Below are 18,834 nucleotides of genomic sequence, written 5' to 3' on the forward strand. Positions count from 1 at the left end.
CGACTTCACTTTCACTTTTCAATTTCATGCATTGGAGAAGGAAATGGCAACCCGCTCCAGTGTTCTTGCCTGGAGAATCCCAGGGATGGCGGAGCCTGGTGGGCTGCCGTCTATGGGGTCGCACAGAGTCGGACACGACTGAAGCGACTTAGCAGCAGCAGCAGCAGCAGTCAATCCTACAGGAAATCAACCCTGCATATTTACTGGAAGGACTGATGCTGAAGCTCCAATACTTTGGCCATCTGATGCGAAGAACCAACTCATTGGAAAAGACCCTGATGCTGGGAAAGATTGAAGGCAAAAGGAGAATGGGCGACAAAGGATGAGATGGTTAGACAGCATCATTGACTCAACGCACATGAATTTAAGCAAACGAGAGATAGTGAAGGACAGAGGAGCCTGCGTGCTGCAGGCCATGGAGTCGCAAACAGTCGAACATGACTTAGCGACTGAAGAACAGTCACAAATTTGGGGAAAATCCTCAGTGTAGTTGTGGTGTACTGTTAGAGGAAGCTGTGGCCTGACATGATGCAGAGATCAATGCACATAATGTGGATGTTCCTGAACATATGCCCAGAGAAAACCATAATTCAGAAACATAGATGCATGTCTATGTTCATGGCAGCACTATTTACAATAGCCAAAACAACCTCAGTGTCCATTGACAGATGAATGGATAAAGAAGACATAGTACTTACACACAAAGGAATATTACTCGATCATTAAAAAGAATGAAATAATGCCACTTGCAGCAAATGGATAGACCTAGATTATCATACTAAGTGACTTAAGCCAGAGAGACAAATACCATAATCAATATCACTTATATGTGGAATCGAAAATGTGACACAAACGAACATATGTACAAATAGAACTCACAGATATAGAGAACAGAACTGTGGTTGCCAAGAGGGCGGGGGGATGGCGGACAGAGGACTGGGAGCTGGGGATTAGCAGATGCAAACTATTATACTAATATACTAATATATGGATGGCTGAACAAGGTCCTACTATGGCACAGGGAACCCTACTCAGTGTCTCGTGACAAATCGTAAGAATATGAAAAACTGGAAAATATGAAATATGGAAAATAATATGAAAAAGAATATATATAATGGAATCGCTTTGCTGCACAGCAGACATTAACAACATTGTAAATCAACTACACTTCAACAAAATAAATACGGACATTGACATTTGTTACAGGGTTGAATAGAAGAGGAGGGAGAGCTCTGGCTAAGCTCCGAGGCGGCTATGGAACAAGGAGGGTAAAGCATTTCTGTGCTCACTCTTCCATCCCCAGAGGACCCTTCTGTGAACAACAGGAGCTACTTGAGTTGGAGAAACTCTCATCAGATCAGAGTGATTTCAGCTCAGCTCAAACTGGCTTGCTCTGCTGTGGAGAGAATCTGGTGTTCCCCTGGGGTGGTGTTCCTACAGATTACCTTGGGGAGATTTTTCTTGGTTATCACTCAAGAATGTTGCCTCATATTTGATGAGTGGGAACCAAGAATCTGTCGGGTGGTCCCACTAGGTTACAGACTCACTTCGGTGATTTTTTTAGCTGGATAGAACTGGCACCTAGGCATTTCCTACCAAGGGCTGAGCCCAGAAGATACCTATTAGACACTTCTTTGCATACAAGTCGCCTAAGAACCAGCCATTGGCTTGTTCTTTCTCCCTTGATAGCTTCTTTCCCCATCAACCCACAAATTCCCAATTTGTCAACATTCCCTTGGAAAGAGCTGAGAAAGAGAGAGAGGAAGATACACTTGGAAAGAAGATTGGTTTGTACTTTATTTACAACAGAATGTAAGAAAAAGTAAGTTATTATCAATAATAAATAACTGGGAAAAAAAAACACAAAACGGCTGCAAAATGACATAGGAGGATGGCTTCCTGGCACAGTTAAGATGTGTGAAGATCAACTTCTGTTTGCTTTGCTGTCTATCACACTGTGCATTCCAGAACTTGGTCCTTCAGCTGTGGCAGTGGTGTATTGACCATTTAACTAATCAAGATCCCAGTTCTCGATGTAAACACTAAAATTGACACTTGAAGCTACATGTAAGCAGCACAGGTACAACATCAGCTCAAACAGCCCCTCTTGGAGACACACAGAAACTGAGGGGAGACTTGCAACTCGACAGACAGGCTTTTGATTTTAAGCAAAAACACTGAGAGAGGCTTATCCTAAAGCGTTTGTTAACAACAAAATGATAATTAATAACAGCATCTGGAAAGGTCTCAACATATTCACATTCTCTTATTGCACTAACTCCTAAAAAGCTTAAACACTTACATTTCAAATGAAACAGACTGATTTGAAGGTAGAACACAGGAGAACCCAGTATGCATTGCCTCCATAAGCCATTGCTGTGCTCTTCTGTAACCTTTCATTTTCAGCAGGAAAGAATAGTTTTAAGCAGTCTATTTATGATCAGTTGCAGTTGTTGGACAGATTTTTTTTTTTTTAAAGAATTATGGCTCAGATGGCATATTGTCACCCAGCCTACTGAACCAGATGATCAGAAAGAGACTAAAACTATTTAAACAATCCTTCTGTGTTGGGAGTATCTGAATACGCATCACATATGGAGTAAAATTATACTCTGGCCCTTCTGAAAAGTACAACTGTTGTTGACCTATGCAAGCCAGTGCAAGTTGTCTTTGGGCCATGAAGAGGAGCTAAGGTGAGTAGGATTTAAAAGTACACATAAATTCATTAGCCATGAAATTTTCATGGAAAAACGATTTCTCGAGAAGTGTCAGAATCTACTCTTAGGTCACTGTTTATTATACTGTCTTGGAAGAAAACCATATAATAACACTTGGGAGTCCTGTTGTGTTTTTTAAGAGTCTACATAAGACATGCACAATTGCGCTAGTTAGAGATTTATTTTCACAACCAAAAATGTGGCTAATGCCTTCAAATAAATTAAAGCCATTTTCCCCACACCCAAATGCAAAGCCAAAACAGAAGGGTTTATAAATTAGTTCATGAATAAATGCATATTGTTTCAGTTACAATGTGGTAACTGAAGAAGGTCACGGACTCCTCTGTTATGCTTTTTTCTTTGCTTTGCCTTATTCTAGCTCAAAAGTAGGAAAATGAAAGGTCTTCAGAGCTGACTTCTGACAAAGTTTATGCAGTAAAAACACTGAGGCCTTCTTGTCCTGGAAAGGCACAGCTAAAGCAATGATCTGTTTGCCAGCCAATGAAAAGCACAGGGGCACTTTCTAATTTGAAGTCCATCCAAAGTAATGAAATTTATGTTCATCTTGATGGTCTCCACTAACACGAGAGACAAAGATGGGGTGAACATAAATGTTATTCTGTGGATTATTTTAATTTGGCTACTAGAGACTTAAAACTGATGGTGTTGGACTTGCCATACTATATTTATATATATACAGGTATAATACAATTTTGGTGAACAAAGTTGAAGGTTTCCACATTGCAGACAGAGGCACTGAGTTAAGATTCTATTTTTTCCCCAAAACATGCTTAATTAATTCAAGTTTCTGGTTTTTTTCTTCTAAGTTTCCATCATGCAGCCATTTAATTTCCATCCTTATAGGAATTAGTAATGTTCTATATACACATTCATTGCAGGCTTGTACCCCACAAAAAACAAATCCATGTATGAAGACTGTGAAATGACACTTGAAAATCAAGATAGATAAAATATTGAAGCCATTTATGCCTTGTGATGACTGGATTAAATATTCGAAGCAGCTAAAAGAATATTGGCACCCCTCCCCGCTTTGAAAATGCACGCGAACCACATGTAGACAGAAAAACTGAACATACTCTAAGACCACACATATTTGTTGGCTAAGAATCACACTATCTGTGGTAGTTTTGCGAGTAATGTCTGTGGTATTATACTGGCTATAGGAGAAAGAAAATTCACAGTAGGAAACCAGGAATTAGCTTTCTAAAGCATATAGAACTGTTGACTTTGATAGAGGAAGCTACTTTACAAAAATGGAAAATGAGCTATGGCATCGACAGAAAAACTAGGTGCCAGATGTGTTAACAACGTGCTCAAAACAAATCCATTCCATGCGAATATCATGATCCCACCCCATCCTGATTTCAGCTTGCAAATGTTAAGCAAATACATACGCTATGCAAGTGTCTTCTGAAAGGAGAATTTTGCTTCCTGAAGCCAGACATTCTTGTTAAGTACTACTGTGTTGAAAGGGAGCCATTGAGAAGTCCAAGAGCTCTGGATAAAAGACCGAGTTTCCCCACAAGCAAAAATCATGCTACCGTACCATGCAAAGAGGGCATCTTACTGTGGCACTATCCTTAGGGAAGAGATGCACTGTTGATCTAAGCTAGTTGCAATGGGTTTCCTTTGAGTTCTGGGTTTATTTATATGTTTATTAAGCTACGTGTCAACCTACAGGTTACGAAATGATCTTGACAACCTGACATACGACTTAGAACGCTTGGTGCTGGGCTCCTGGGGCCAGCACTTGCACCTTGGGAGAGTTTGTAACTTGAAGAACACTACGCAGAGTGCTGGGCACGAGAGAGAGAAGCAGGCAGGGCCCCCTGGCTGAGAGCCTGTGTAAGAGGAAGAGGACGCGCTCCTTGGTCTATGTGGTTTCCTTTGGAATCTGCGTTTGGGGAAAGTCCCTTTCCTGAGGTCGGAGGTTATGGTCAGGAAGGCTAGCTGGGGCCTTGGAGTTGCCCAATTACCTTGTTCTCTTCCTCCCTTGGAGGACAAAGGCTAGATTCTGTTTACTCTTCCTTCTATGTTTAAAGGCAGTGAGGTGCAAAGGTGGCAGGTTTTCTCTTTAGATTAAAAGCGAGTTCTCTTTCTGCCACTTTGGTGAATGATCTTGTCTCCCGTCAACCTTGAGTCTAATCCTGCATTACCAAGACCCTCAGAAAAGAAAGCTGGCCAGAGGGGCATCTTTTATAACTTCTTTTCACTCTATAAATAAGAGTTAGCCGTTCTGCTCACTTTCTCCTCCCACCTGATGGTGTTGACTCAACTTTTGCCATCTTCCTGATATTTGGATTTCAAGTAAGGAACAAGAGAATGACAATCTTTTCTAAGGTCCAGTGATGGTAATGTATTCCAGGGAGGTCCAGATATTATTAAGAATATCCCTGTCCCATTAAAGGGATGGAGACAAGTCTGACAGTGTTAAAGTCCAGGCAGCTTACTCTACCCTGAACTTCTCTGAATAAGCAGAGTCAGTGAATTCTACTCAATTAACTGCAAATTCTGAGAATCTTAACAAATGACGTAAGGCTCGTTGATACCTGTAGGGAAAAAAAAAAAGACATTTGCCTCACCTGGGTCTCTTGGTTCCTAAACCAAACCATTCAATATCAGTCTGTTATGGTCATATTTATCCATGTAATTCTTAAAGATTTCTGAGGCCACAAGGGCACAAAGGGGAAGTTATTAAAAGACTGAAACAAGTGGCATTTTTATTAAATTCTATGAAAGGTATCAATAAGTTATTGTTAATTGCACTTGGAGCCTCTACAAGTTGATAATTAAAATTTCCAAAAAATTTAAAGAGTTAATTAGGCCCCAAATCCTGAGTCAGACTAACCAAAATAGGAATCTTAGTAACTTCTGGTATTCAAGTATTGATAAGGAGCAGTTCAAAATTTAACAATTAGGTGTGTAATGCCTGAGAAAATTTTTGAGAATTCCACGTTTGATGGGAGGAAACTTAACTTCATTATTTTACTGTACCTTGTAACACAGTGGTGTAAAGTTTTCATTTATTTACCCTTGAAGTCCATGCCAACCTCATCAAATGCCCAATAAACAAGGCTTCCTCCCTGGCGACCAGGTGCGGCCACAGATCTCTTCTGTCCTTCGCAAGTCTTGCATTTTACATCTAACGTGACACCCTGTGGCAGACTTAGGCAGTCATATTCTATGTGAAATTACTTAATCACATGCACACTCAAGAGATCAAAGGGACATGTCTGAGTGACAAAGCAGTCTTTTTCTATATCAGAAGATCCTTAAAAACAAACAAATAAGACCCAAAACCGAAAATATAAAACCCCATGAAATATTCATGTGAAGTTACTCTGATTTGGGCCGACATGGCTTATCTGAAGAGTGGATGCCAGGTAAATTCAGGGTGGCTTTTTTCTCAGGGTCTGGAAGTGTGAGAGTTTCTGGGGCAGACTTTTTCCGGGGCCGATCTCTGGGAACTGACAGGAATTCTGGTGCGTCAGTGGACAGAGGAGTGGATGGAGCGCTTGAAGGGGCACTGCGGACTGAAGACGGCAGCAGGGGGATGCTGGAGATAGAAATGGCAGGTGGGAAAACGCCAATTTTCTTGTTGGTGGCTTCCTGAGTGGCTCGTTCAAATTCTCGGACTTCATCCATTGTCATGTCTTAAAGGCAAAAAATAGAAAGAAAAAAAAATGAGCACGTATTTGGAAGAGACACAAATGGATTCATCTCTCTGCCTTTTTAAAGGAGCTATTAGAATCCTATGATTAAGGGGGCTCTCCAGATTATTAGCCCAAATTAGCATTGAAATGCTAAACCCTGAATTTTTCCTTTTTACTGAGGCTGACCTCTGAAACAATATTCCTTTAGGAACATCCATCCAAGATTTTCCAAAGCACTTTCAATGAGTACTTTAAGTATTCTGAAGACGAGTTTATCAGGCGAGCACAAAACCACACCAAGCTGTGTGTGTCTGTACATCCGTGTGCTGTGGACAAGGCTGGTATATGGAGCTATTATTAGACCTGGCCATCTTTTCTACAAAAGGAAGGTAATTAAAGCAATCAGTGGCCCCAAATGATACATATTAACAACTACTTTAGATCATGAAAAGACAAGTTTACCTTTACAGGGTAAACAGACAGATGATCAGAATTTCTCAACATGTTATCCTCTTGTTCAATAAATATACTTTTTGCATTCTAGGAGTTACTTGTTTCCTAACTATGCATCCATCCTGAGATCTTTGCAGATGAAAAAACAAGTAAGATGGGACAGCAACAACAAACTTTTCTAATTATCCACAAACCAAGGAAACAAAACAGTTTGTCAAGGAAACATAAGAAGAAAAAGAGCAGAGAAGAAAAAGAGAGCAACACAAAATCAGTGCGAATTTCATTTAAAAGAAAAAAGAACTTTGGCATCCAAGAAATAAATTCAGTGACGCCTTATTTAACGGGCATTGTCAGATGATACAGACTTGCCAAATGTCCGAAATGTTCTTATGTGAGAAAGTTAAAAAAAAATTCTTTCAAAGGCAAAGCCTTCCCTAATGTAAATACATTAAATAATGTATTACACACTTACTACCAATTAGACATAATATATGGAAAGAATATCACTGTGCTCCAGTACAGTGGTGACTCATTTCTTAGGACTGATTTGCTTTATATAGTGAGGCATTTCTTCTCTCATTCTTAGGCACTCTATTATTACTCTCAGTCTGGCTATCCTTGGTATCCTTTGCCAATTTTGTTACTGGTAACTGGGAAACTAGGTAACTGGTCTTATTAAAAAAGCTCTGAGTGAAGGCCGACAAGCTTGTCCTGGTGTAAAAGGTGAAACCTGCTGACCATGGGCTTCTGTACCTGTTTTATCTTCCCAGAGACCCATGTTTTCACTTGTGTCCTTTCCCATGAACTTAGCTGGTGAGCTTTCATTGGATGACACTACATAAACCAGTATGAAGCATGCAGGCACTTTGGAAATATTAACTATGGAGTGAATATTCATAACATAGTATTAGTCATTAAGATAAATGACCTATAGTCATATCATAACATAAAGCAAACCAGAAATGTGTTTAAAAAAATCCTTAAGAGTATTTATTGGGAACAATTATTAAAATCTTCTGGAAGGGAAAAGTTTTTACAAAGGAAATTAAAAAATTATGCCCATGTTGATAGAATATAAAATTCAGAATATAGCAAGAACTGTATCTGTAAACTTACCACTTAGAACACTAAGGCTACTAGATAAGCTAAGAAATAAGATTAAGTTCTTTAAAGAGAGGTATTTCAAAATAAAACTGAGACTCAGCAAAGTTTCAGTGAATTTCAGCAAAGTTTATCTTTGAAAAATCAGGTTTTCTTTACAAGTGGCTGAATGGTGCACTACTCCACACATCCAGCAGGGGGCAGAAATCCCCCAAAGTACAGAATTTTGATTCTACACTCCTGTTCAGTCTCTTAGAAGTTCTCTCCCTTGAAATGTGTTGAAACTGCTCAGTTGAAAAGGAGACTGTTATTTCCTTATTGCTGGGGCCATGGATGTTCATTTTGCCCAGTTTCAATATAGTTTGTCTCTGCTCAGAAAGTACATCTAAATTTATTGAGCACCCATGTAATTTTGTGATGGACAGCAGCCTCTTGGTTTCAACTTTTTCATTATGATAGAGAAGAAAAATATGGAAAAATCAATGACCCTTCCCAATTTAATGGAATTTCAAAGAATAAGGCAAGTGTGGTATGCATTTAAAGATAACCACATTGTGTAACTTCTGAGGAGACGGGCATTTCTGACACTGAAGTTATGGGAAGGGCTCTGAGTTGCAGCCAGAGAATGCACGGGCTTTCCCGTGGGGAGACCCATTCCAGGTATCACCATCTAAACGGTAAACTGACTTTCCAACAGTAATAATCAGAGTAAAATGGAAAGAAAACCAAACTAAGAGTCTTAAGCTGTAAGCTGTAAAAACTTAGGCTGAGGAAAGCGCTGTGTAGTATCCTTCGCTACGTGGCATCTTCCCCCTTCCTCTGGTTTCCTTTGTCATGCTTATATAGGGAGCAGCTTTCAGACAGTGGCTGAGAGGGGACAGGTATCAACATTCCTGAAGAAAAGGTAACCGAGAGTGATGGAAATTTAAGGACGGTTTCCTTACGAGCACTTCTAACTTTAGAACGGGGAGAGAGAAAGGGGGAAGCCCTATAGGAACTGGCCAGCGTCTCCAGAGGAACACTTCAGTTAAGTCTGATCCAAACAGCTTCTGCAAATCCAATCACGGCATGCAAGAAGAGTTAGGGCCATTTCAGCCTCAAGGGCTGCCACATGCAGCCAGAAGCAGCACATAATGCCTGACAGGGCACACTCCCAAGACATGCTCTCAGTTCACTCGACATTTCCAAGGTGCAGCCAGAGGTCTTCACAAATCTAGAGCATTCACAACAAGAGCCAGCTCTCAATTTTCTGAAACTACCCTGTCAATTTCTTACATAGCTGATATGCATTATTCTGGGGCTGACAGACAAGCGGGCTCAAGCTGGCACCCAAAGAGACCACAGCTCTGGCCAAAGATACATGAAAATGACTTGGTGATTACATTTTCTTTGTTATCTGTAATTCTTCCTCATAAGCGTGGATGACTGATGGAACTATATTTAAGATGCTGGCATGTAGACAGCACACTGTCGGCTCCCAGTCACCAACGTGCCATTAAATACCCTTGGGCTCTCCGAGGCTTAGGCCCCAGCTGGACCTAGCTCACCCCACCTCACTGCTCAGCCAGTGTGTATGCGTGGGCAGCAGCCCCATCTGGACAGGAACCTAAGTAAAAAGGAACCAAGGGTAAGACAGCCATAAAGAGCCGTGGAAAGCATTTCAAAGCAAATGCAAAGAAACTGAAAATACCAGATGAGCCAATAGCCCTCCCTGAAACGAAGGACTGAACGTTAACTACGTCTTTAAAAGTTACTGGCACTGATGTTCTAGCTTTCGTGTGACATCCGTTTCTAGCCCTCTGTTCTTCTGTGGTGCAGGCCACAAAATGTTTCCATTCTCTATACTCTTGGTTTTATGACCAAGACAACGTAACCTCTGAGTCAAGCGGCTTTAAAGAATAGAAATGTCTGGAAGCAAGAGGTAACATCGCCCAGTTAAGACCCAGCTCAGGTTCTTCGCCGACAGCCTCTGGGCTACAACGCTTTTTTGTGGAAGTTTGAGAACTGATGCGTTTGAAGTCATTTCAAAGATCGGTTTATGGGTACGTTTGGTAAAGAGTGGGCAACATGTTTTAAAAATTCTACATACACTTGTTTGGGCCTGGCTCTCTATGTCATCCACAGTGGAGGAATGCTGATTGCAAACTTTTATGTTGGTTTGTTCATGCATGTTTTTCTCGTATTCCCGAACGTCATCCATTGTCATATCTGAAAGAAGGTCAAGACGTTGGCAACTTCCGTTATTAAAGGTGAACTTTCAATGGGGGAGACTTTAGGGGACGATGGCAGCTTAGCAGAAGCCAAAGAGAGGAGTAAAAAAGCGGGGAACTCACTAACTTTATGAAGAGTTAATCATAAAGTTAGCTAAACCAGCCAAAGGCGGAGTGAATACAAGGGAGTTAAGTCAAAACAGTCTTAGAGCTGAGAAGAATGGAGATTATTTAGGGGTGATTCTTGTACAGTGAGTTAGGTGGGTAGGAAGTATTAGCTAGGGTTACAGCCTGAGATCTCCTAAAAGCATGGTTAGAAGATCCCTGTAAGGGACAGGGTCAAGCTTGTGTGGTTTAATACTTACCTTTCATATACCTTTCAAAATAGATCTGGAGATTCTTTACAGCAATGCGTTCAACAACAGAAAGGACACTTTCATTGCTATTGTAAGAGACATGGCATTAAGGGCAGAGAAACGATGCCCACTGCTCCTGGTGAGATTTGGGTGCAGTGCTCACACGGAGATGTATTTTTGCACAGAACACATGGTGCCAGAGAGTGCAAGTCTACCCCGAACTTCAAGTCTAGCCTAACAGCATGAAATGGGCTGCCACTACTCCCACCCACACAGTTCTATAAATAAAACGGCACATGACATTATGACTTTTGGGCCTGATTCTGCAGATTTTTCAGGATTTCAGAATAATAATTTCTTAAATCCTGTGGTTCTAAACAGGGGACAGTTCTGGTTGTCACGACAGAGGTGGAGGTGCTACTGGCATGTGGCCGGGAGGTGCCAGGGATGTGGTAGCACAGGCCTCCTCCCTCCCCGACAAAGAATTATCTGGCCCAGAATGTCCGTGGTGCTGAGAAGGTTGAGAAACCTTGTCTAAATCCAAGGGATAAAAAACTTCAACAAAGAACCTGTTATCTTCGGTATGTGCAATGCATAAAAATAATAATTAGTGTCACTTTAAATGTTTCTGTTGCTTTATCCTGCACTCCCCACTCCACTCCTTGGAAATTTTACAACAATTCATTAGCAGTTTCCCCAGATGGGGATTCCTCTGCCACTCTCCTGGCGGAATTTAACTTCATGCCTCTTTACAATGAATGGTACACGCTCAACAATAGGTTAATCAAGCTACCATCTTGATCACTAATTAGCTTGGTGGGGATTTAGAGCGAGTATTTACAGCTGGAATTTTTCCCTTAGTATTTTCTGCATCATGTGGTCTGCTGTCTTTTTATATCAGCCCTTGTGTGTCACGTGAGAGTCTCTTCAATTCCAAAGGGCAGACTTGCGAGAAGTTTATGAATTAATTCAGTGTGGTCTGGGGCCAAGACGGAGGGCAGCTCTAAATCCAAACCTGGGTGATATTATTTAGCTGGTGACACCCCCACACCCTGAAACCGTTAATTAAAAATGCCATCCATAAGCAATGTAGGTATCAAGAATGCTAAGCAACAGTCTGGCCAAGCGCAGAGCATGCTTTTCTTTTAGAAAATCAAGGTAACTGCAAAGCAGTAAAGAGATGCTGCTTTGTGAATAGAACAAAACATCTTTGTTAACAATAGTAACATCCTTTCAATACAACCACTTTAATTTCAATGCCGGGTTATCAAAAGTTCTTAAACCCAAATATACCTGGAATGAATACTGAGATCATTTTAAATTAAGAGTTTAAAATTAAAGAAATTTCTTTATACATACGTTCATTAGACACTTTATTTCCCCCCTCACTGGCATGCTAGTGATTTTAAAAACAAAAACAAAGGAGGCTTCATTTCTTTGTTCTAGTGAATCTCAACGGAAATCATTCTTTACCTTTAATTAGCTCAATGTTAACAGGGGCTTAAACTGTGTGACTAGGGACTTTCAAAGATTTTTATGGATGTGAAGAAAGATTTAATAATGAAGATACTCATTATTAGCTTGTTCATAATAGTGAAAAATTGAAAACAACTCTGGGGCCTGATAGTATTATGCAGCAATTAAAAATGATGCATAAGAATATTGAACACTATAAAGAAATGGCTTTGGTATATTGTTAAATAAAATATTGGAGGTAAAAGAAATCATTTTTGCCAGAAAAAAAACAAATGGATACACTTCTAAATGTTAACAGTGATTGTTTTGAGGAGTTGAAATTTTAATTTTCTCCTTTTGCTTATCTATATTTTCTAAATTTTCTACATCAAATCTGAATTATTTCTGTAAGAAAGAAAGAGTGTTAAAGAAAAAAAAAGGAAAGAGAATGCTATTTCAAAATCAATTATTTGGGGTCCTTAGAAGATGGATACCATCAATTTGCACTTGTATAAGAAGATACACTTTAGAAAAGAGTATTTGCCGATTTTAGAATCATGATCCCCCCCTTTTTAAAATGAAGAGTTTAGAAACAGTAGCAGAAAACTTCATCTTAAAGAAAAAAAATCTCTCAATTAGACCACATAATAATGAACATTTCTAGGGAGTTTCCTGGTGATCTACTGGTTAGGATTCAGTGTTTTCACTGCCATGAACAGACAAAAAACAGAAAAAAGAATGAACCTTCTAGTACAGGGTGTTCTCTAAAAGATAATGATAATTTGGTCCCAGCCAATGCTGAAGGAAAATGTTTGTCTAAATCGTGAACTATCCTCTCATACCATGCATGCTTATGGAAATGATGTCAATATTCCTCAATAATTTATGGAAAGCCTAATCAAGTGAAAATGTTCTTATTCAGGTTATCTGATAGAATGCACTACATCTTGCTTCAGCAAAGTGTATTACCTTGAAATCTATAAATGAGTCAATTTTTTAGTAAATTCAATTACACATGCCCGATGATGGATTATACTTTTGGAGTTGATTCATCTTCATTACTAATTGATTTTCAAGGATCAGAGCGACTTCTCACAGTTTAGGTTCAGATCTCTTTGTCCCCAGCAAAACAGTGCTTATGTATATCAGATAAACTCTTAAAGGAATCCTATGTCAATTATTTTGCAAATAACTGAATTTAATTATCCCTTAATTTACAGATCTGAAAGGTCATATTTACTTTTTTCTTGTAGAGTTTCTTAAATGAAGTCTTCTTAAACATGTAATACTGGCCTAATGGCCTGATTTAAGAGACTACTGGACCTAGTTCCAAAGTTCTTCTGATAAGGAAGCTGTATCCCAGTATCTTTGACACTTGGCCATTAGAGGGTGACTGATCATCTGGCGGCATAAATATTCTCTTTGTTTCAAGACTTCCTGTCTTTGTCCTCTTGCAAGATCGTTTCTGTCCTTCTTTTTCTCACCCTCTTTCAGGTGAGAGAATAAGCAGACCCCAGTCTTCTATTCCAGCATGTGAAAGTGAAAGTGAAGTCGCTCAGCCATGTCCGACTCTTTGCGACCCCGTGGACTGTAGCTCACCAGGCTCCTCCGTCCATGGGATTCTCCAGGCAAGAGTACTGGAGTGGGTTGTGACAGTCACACTAAATTGGCCTGGGTAGAACCCTCTCCTCTACCACCAGCCCAGCTTTATTATAGAAGCTCTGGACTCAGAGGATTTGTTAAGAAGCTCCTTCAATTTCTTAAACCATGAACTAAGCAAAATATACCTCTGTATGAGTCTTGGTCTGCTTCAACTATTTTCTGTTTTGTTATAAAATGTGGATTTCAATTATTATTTACTTACTGAATCACTCAACTAATGTGTGAATTCTATTCCATAGAAATAATTCAAATAGTACTGGATTATATAGAGAAAAGAGTTTGATCTCTTTTAACTTCCTGTTTCCTATTCCTTCTGGATATAACCACTGACAGGTTTTTTCCTATGAATTTGCATGTGTTACACATGCACATTACACACACACATACAGTCTCATTTATTTTCACATTTATGGAATCATACTATAGTCTACTATATGATACAAGTTGATCTGGCTCACTTTTGCCACTAATGGAAAATGAACATATTTCCATACCAGTACATACAGAACTACCTCATTCTTTTTAACACACAATACTTATCATATGAGTGGTATCATAATTTACTTGACCATATTTCTGTTGAAGGACATTTACATGGAGACTAGATTTTAGCTCTTATCAGCAACACTACACTGAATAGCTTTGTATTTATATTCAGGAACATGTATGTGCATTCCTTAAGAATGCGTATCTAGAGCTGGGATTACTGGGCCACAGATTATTTATATTTCCCATCATCAGTTTTTATGGAAACTGTTAGTGTGTTCTCCCACCTATACAAAACTGGATTATTATCGCTCGTTTTAAATTTTGCTATCAGATGGGCAAATGTCATATCTTCTTGCTATTTTCATTTCTTGTGATTAGTAGAGAAGACACTGGTTATTTGCATTTCTTCTTCCATGGTTTACCTATTCAGGTTGTTTACCTTTTTTCTAGTGAGTGCTGGATTTTTGATTTATAGGACCTCTCTGTATATTGTGGATATTAGTCCTCCGTTGGCTACATATATCACAAATAGCTTCTCTTAATCGTTCAGCTTTGTTTATGGCGGCAATTTTCTTTCAATCATTTTATTAAAGATTTCACTGGAAGTGGAGGCAAGATTGTATATCTGAAAGGCCTTTAGGGTAGAAGTCAGCTGAATGTACAGAGATGCTCCAAATGCCACCAAACAAAATGTCTGCAGTCAGAAATTTTCCTTCATTATACAGTTTTAATAGAGAGTCAGATTCATGTTGATGTATGGCAAAACCAATACAATACTGTAAAGTAATTAACCTCAATTAAAATAAATAAATTTATATTTTAAAAAATTAAAAAAATTATATAACTTTCAAAAAAGAGTCATATAGCTTAATTCAATGACCTAGCCAATGGCATATTATATTTTATTTCCTTCTACAAATATTTTCTCTCCATTTCCAGACCTGTCAGCCTAAACAGAAGTAACTTTTTCTTTTGTTGGTGTTCTAGTCAAAATGGAAGTCTTAAACAAGTGGCTGGGTTAGAGGAAGCTCCAGCAATCAAGAATTATGTCTGATACCCCTTTGACTTCAACAAAATGGTGGCCCATCCTTTGGGAAGCGCTTTTTTTTTTTTAAAAAGGCTATAAATTCAACAGGTGCTTATTACAAACAATTTACTTTTTTTTTTTCCTGTAGTGAAAGTAGCTAATCCTCAAGGCTTGGTGTATACCCTTTCCTTGTGATTCAGATCACAAGATCTAGAATTGTAATCTACAGTTATGATTTTTCTGCAGTTCTTAATCTGGGGAGGTGGAGAGCAGAGTCACAGATCCCTTTGAAAATGTGATGGAGTACAACGGGTTCTTTCCAGAAAAATGAATGTAAGCAGATACACATAAAATGCTGCCTAAGAGACATGGGACTTAAATTCATGATTCAGGAAACCTGCAACCATTAAAAAACGCTGGCTTGGTGAAATCAACCAGCTAATGCTAGCCTTTGAGTCAGCTTCTTTCTCCAACTTCAGCTTGATTCTTTCACTGTTAGATTGCTCTTGGGACTCCAGAATGATCTCTAAGTCATTTTTGTGAGGGAGTTTCATCTGTACTAGCCAGAACAACCCCCTATTTTTTGGGAGGGTCAGGATTCATGAAATTCCACTCAATCACAGCCTCCCTTGGGCAACCCTCTGTGTTCCTCTCAAAATACTGTCAGATTTGTGAAGCAAAACCAAGCTTTGGTGAAGCTGGGCTGCCTATTTTTATTCACCTCTTCTTTTACCCCATCTTCTAAAATATGCAGTTGTTTTTTTCTGATCAATCAAGACCAATCAAGGCTTTGAAAACCAAACCCAACTACTCCAACAGTAGAGACGGTTGTACTTTAGGACAAACAAGAGCAGAATAAAATCTGTTTAGGGAAATAGTTTATTGGGACAGTCAAATGCTAAAATTCAGGAAGGATACAAAATTAATGCTTGGGCAAGAAATGATTACTGTCATTTATAGTGTCCTTTTTAAAAAAACAAAACAAAATACAACTCAGTTAAGCACATGCACTGGAGAAGGAAATGGCAACCCACTCCAGTATTCTTGCCTGGAGAATCCCAGGGACGGGGGAGCCTGGTGGGCTGCCGTCTATGGGGTCACACAGAGTCGACACGACTGAAGCGACTTAGCAGCAGCAGCAGCAAGCACTGGAGGTGGTGAGTTTAATTAGGGAGAAAGACATCATACAGGGCTGCCAGTGTATAAAGATATACAGTTTGGGCACTGTAGGAGCACAGCCCAGGGTCAACAGAACTAAAATTCAGCGCTCAGCCGACAGCACCTGCTGAATCTGCTTGGAAGGGGTGCCTTTTTGTAAGGTTTACAAGGCACCAGAGTTTAGCAGTTGGCCCTGAAGACATCTACCATTTTCTAGTCTAATTAAATTTGGACTGAATTAATTAAACTGTCCTTTCAATCTGATTTAAAGTTGTTCTTAAAACTTTTGGGACTTCCCTGGCGGTCCAGCGGTTAAGACTCTGCGTTTCCAATGCAGGGGGCTCGGGCTCAATGCCTGATTGGAGAACTAGTGCCGTGGCCAAAAAACGAAAACAAAAACCAAAAACCGAAAAACAAAAAAACCTTTGGGATTCACCTGGAGGGCTTGTTAAAACACAAGGGGGTGTGCCAGGCTACACCCCCAGAATATCTGATTCAGCAGGTTTGGGGTGGAGTCTGATAATCTGAAACAAGTACCCCAGGGATGCTGACGTTGCAGGCCCAGGACCTCACTGGGAGAGTAAGTGCCATAAGCTATAGGAAAGGGTTTCTTTACTTTGAAGCCTTTCCATGTTTACTAGTGAAAGCCTCACTGAGCCTGTATAGACCAAAGAAAAATAAACAACTTCAGGTACCCAAAACTGAAGGGCTGTGCTGGTGGGCGATGACACACCCGTTTACCTGAGAGGCTTGCAGTACACAGCATTACCTTGAATAAGGAAGAGGTTGTGGGCAGGGTTCTTAGCATTTAGTTGATTGAGTATCTGCATCTGTGTAATGAAGAAGCTACCACTTTCCTGGCAAGCCGCTCAGCTGGGGACAAGGATGCCAGTAATTTACATGAAATTGATGGGGCAGGTCTCAGACCCTTCGCGGAGTGAAAAGGCTGCTTGTTTTGGTTGGGGCTAGGACTGTATATACAGCGGGTGGAGGCCTTCTCCGGGGAGTACACGGCGCCCTGATGATCTACGTCCACTAAACCACATGCTGTTTTTCTGCACTCAGATACAGAAAGGGCTTTTTGTCAGTAGGCTCCTTGAGTTAATTCCTGTCTCCACCTCTCCATCTTAAGTAGGTGTTCTCTTTTTAAAGGCCTTCCTTTGATGCCTTATTCTAGCTTTGGGCCCTTGTAATAGTCTGAGATTTTCTTTTTTTTGGACTAAAAGTCTTTAAGTCTCTTGGTTGCTGAGGGCTTGGTTGAGATGGAAAAAAAATCGGCCCTTGTCCTCTGCACCCCAGCTGTTCCTTTACTAGAGGCCTGCCCACATTTTCTTGTCCTTTATCCTGCCTCTACTCAGACTCTCTTTTCTGGTCAATAGGCTTGCAGTGTTTTGTCTTCTTGGTTAGGGTGCAGCTACCCTTTTCCATGCTGCCTTTTCCTCGAAGGCCTCATGGTATTCCAGAGAAATCTATTACGTTGTCCTGTCTCCTGGTCTTCAAGATGGTCGAGGTTTGGCTCTTCAGGCTTCAGTTCACTGACCAAACTTCTCACCAGTTTGAGCCTATTATTCTTTGACTATCCTTTTGAAATTCCCTTAGGACGCCAAGAGCGTGGACGAGTGCAAGTTGGGGGAGACCAGCAGTTGTTAACCTTTGGGGTGTCTCTAAGAATCTGTGAAAAGCTCCCCAGAAAAAACAACCAGAAAGATCTGTTTAGTGATCTGGGGAAGTAATCACGGGAGACTCTCCCTCCTCCCATCTCACAACAGACAACCACAAAGAAGTGCTGGGGAGACTTGCGACAGTGTGGCCAGTCGGTGTAGAGCTGCCTGTGAACAGCATCCCGGGTCCTGGGGAGGTGTGATTATTGTTCTCTGGTTGCTGAGTCGTGTCCAGCTCTTTGTGACCCTATGGACTGTAGCCCGCCAGGCTCCTCTGTCCATAGGATTTCCAAGGAAGAATACTGGAGGGGGTTGCCGTTTCCTTCTCCAGGGGATCTTTCCAACCCAGGAATCGAACCCAAAGTCTCCTGGATTGGCAGGTGGATTCTTTACCACTGAGTCACTAGGGAAGCCCAGAGACATGTGATTAAGAGAAAGCAAATGGTGATCTTTCAAAAGCATCTCTTCTAGAGGTCTGCATTTGGGCAAGCCAAGGAAGAGGCAAAGATGTATTTGCTTTTCAGCAAATCTGGGAAAACTGTGCAAAAAAAGAAAAAAAAAAAAAAAAAGCACACCCATAGCCTACAAAACCCTATTTTGAAAAATATGGTTCAGAAACAGCTAACGGTCACTGTCTTTGTCTGTTCAGTCCACTGTAACTTTTCACTTTAAATTTGATGCCTTCAGCTAAGAAGAGAGAGGGCATTGGTGAAACAATGATACAAAGGCACCAAAATGCAATCGAGGTTATGCTGAGAACAAATTCAATGTGACTTAGGAAAAGGCCAAAGAGAAGAGCATTTTCATTAGGCAATCAGATCTGACCCAAGTCACCAACTGGGTGTGTTTGTTTCTTTTTATAGTCAAGGAC

The 18,834-nt window shown here is 40.3% G+C and overlaps 1 protein-coding gene across 1 annotated transcript in view; it reads right to left on the reverse strand.

The window, feature by feature from the left end:
* Positions 1-6,248: 6,248 nt before the first annotated feature.
* Positions 6,249-18,834, reverse strand: part of PITPNC1 (phosphatidylinositol transfer protein cytoplasmic 1) — a 264,102-nt gene continuing 251,516 nt past the window's right edge. The window contains exons 9-10 of the mRNA XM_005887768.3: positions 10,035-10,153; positions 6,249-6,391 (exon numbers count right to left, since the gene is read on the reverse strand). Of these exons, the coding sequence (XP_005887830.1) occupies positions 6,386-6,391; positions 10,035-10,153 (125 nt within the window). The 3' untranslated portion in view covers positions 6,249-6,385. The remainder of the gene's footprint in view (positions 6,392-10,034; positions 10,154-18,834) is intronic.

This window comes from Bos mutus, chromosome 19 (genome assembly GCF_027580195.1).
Source record: "Bos mutus isolate GX-2022 chromosome 19, NWIPB_WYAK_1.1, whole genome shotgun sequence".
NCBI classification, from domain to species: domain Eukaryota; kingdom Metazoa; phylum Chordata; class Mammalia; order Artiodactyla; family Bovidae; genus Bos; species Bos mutus.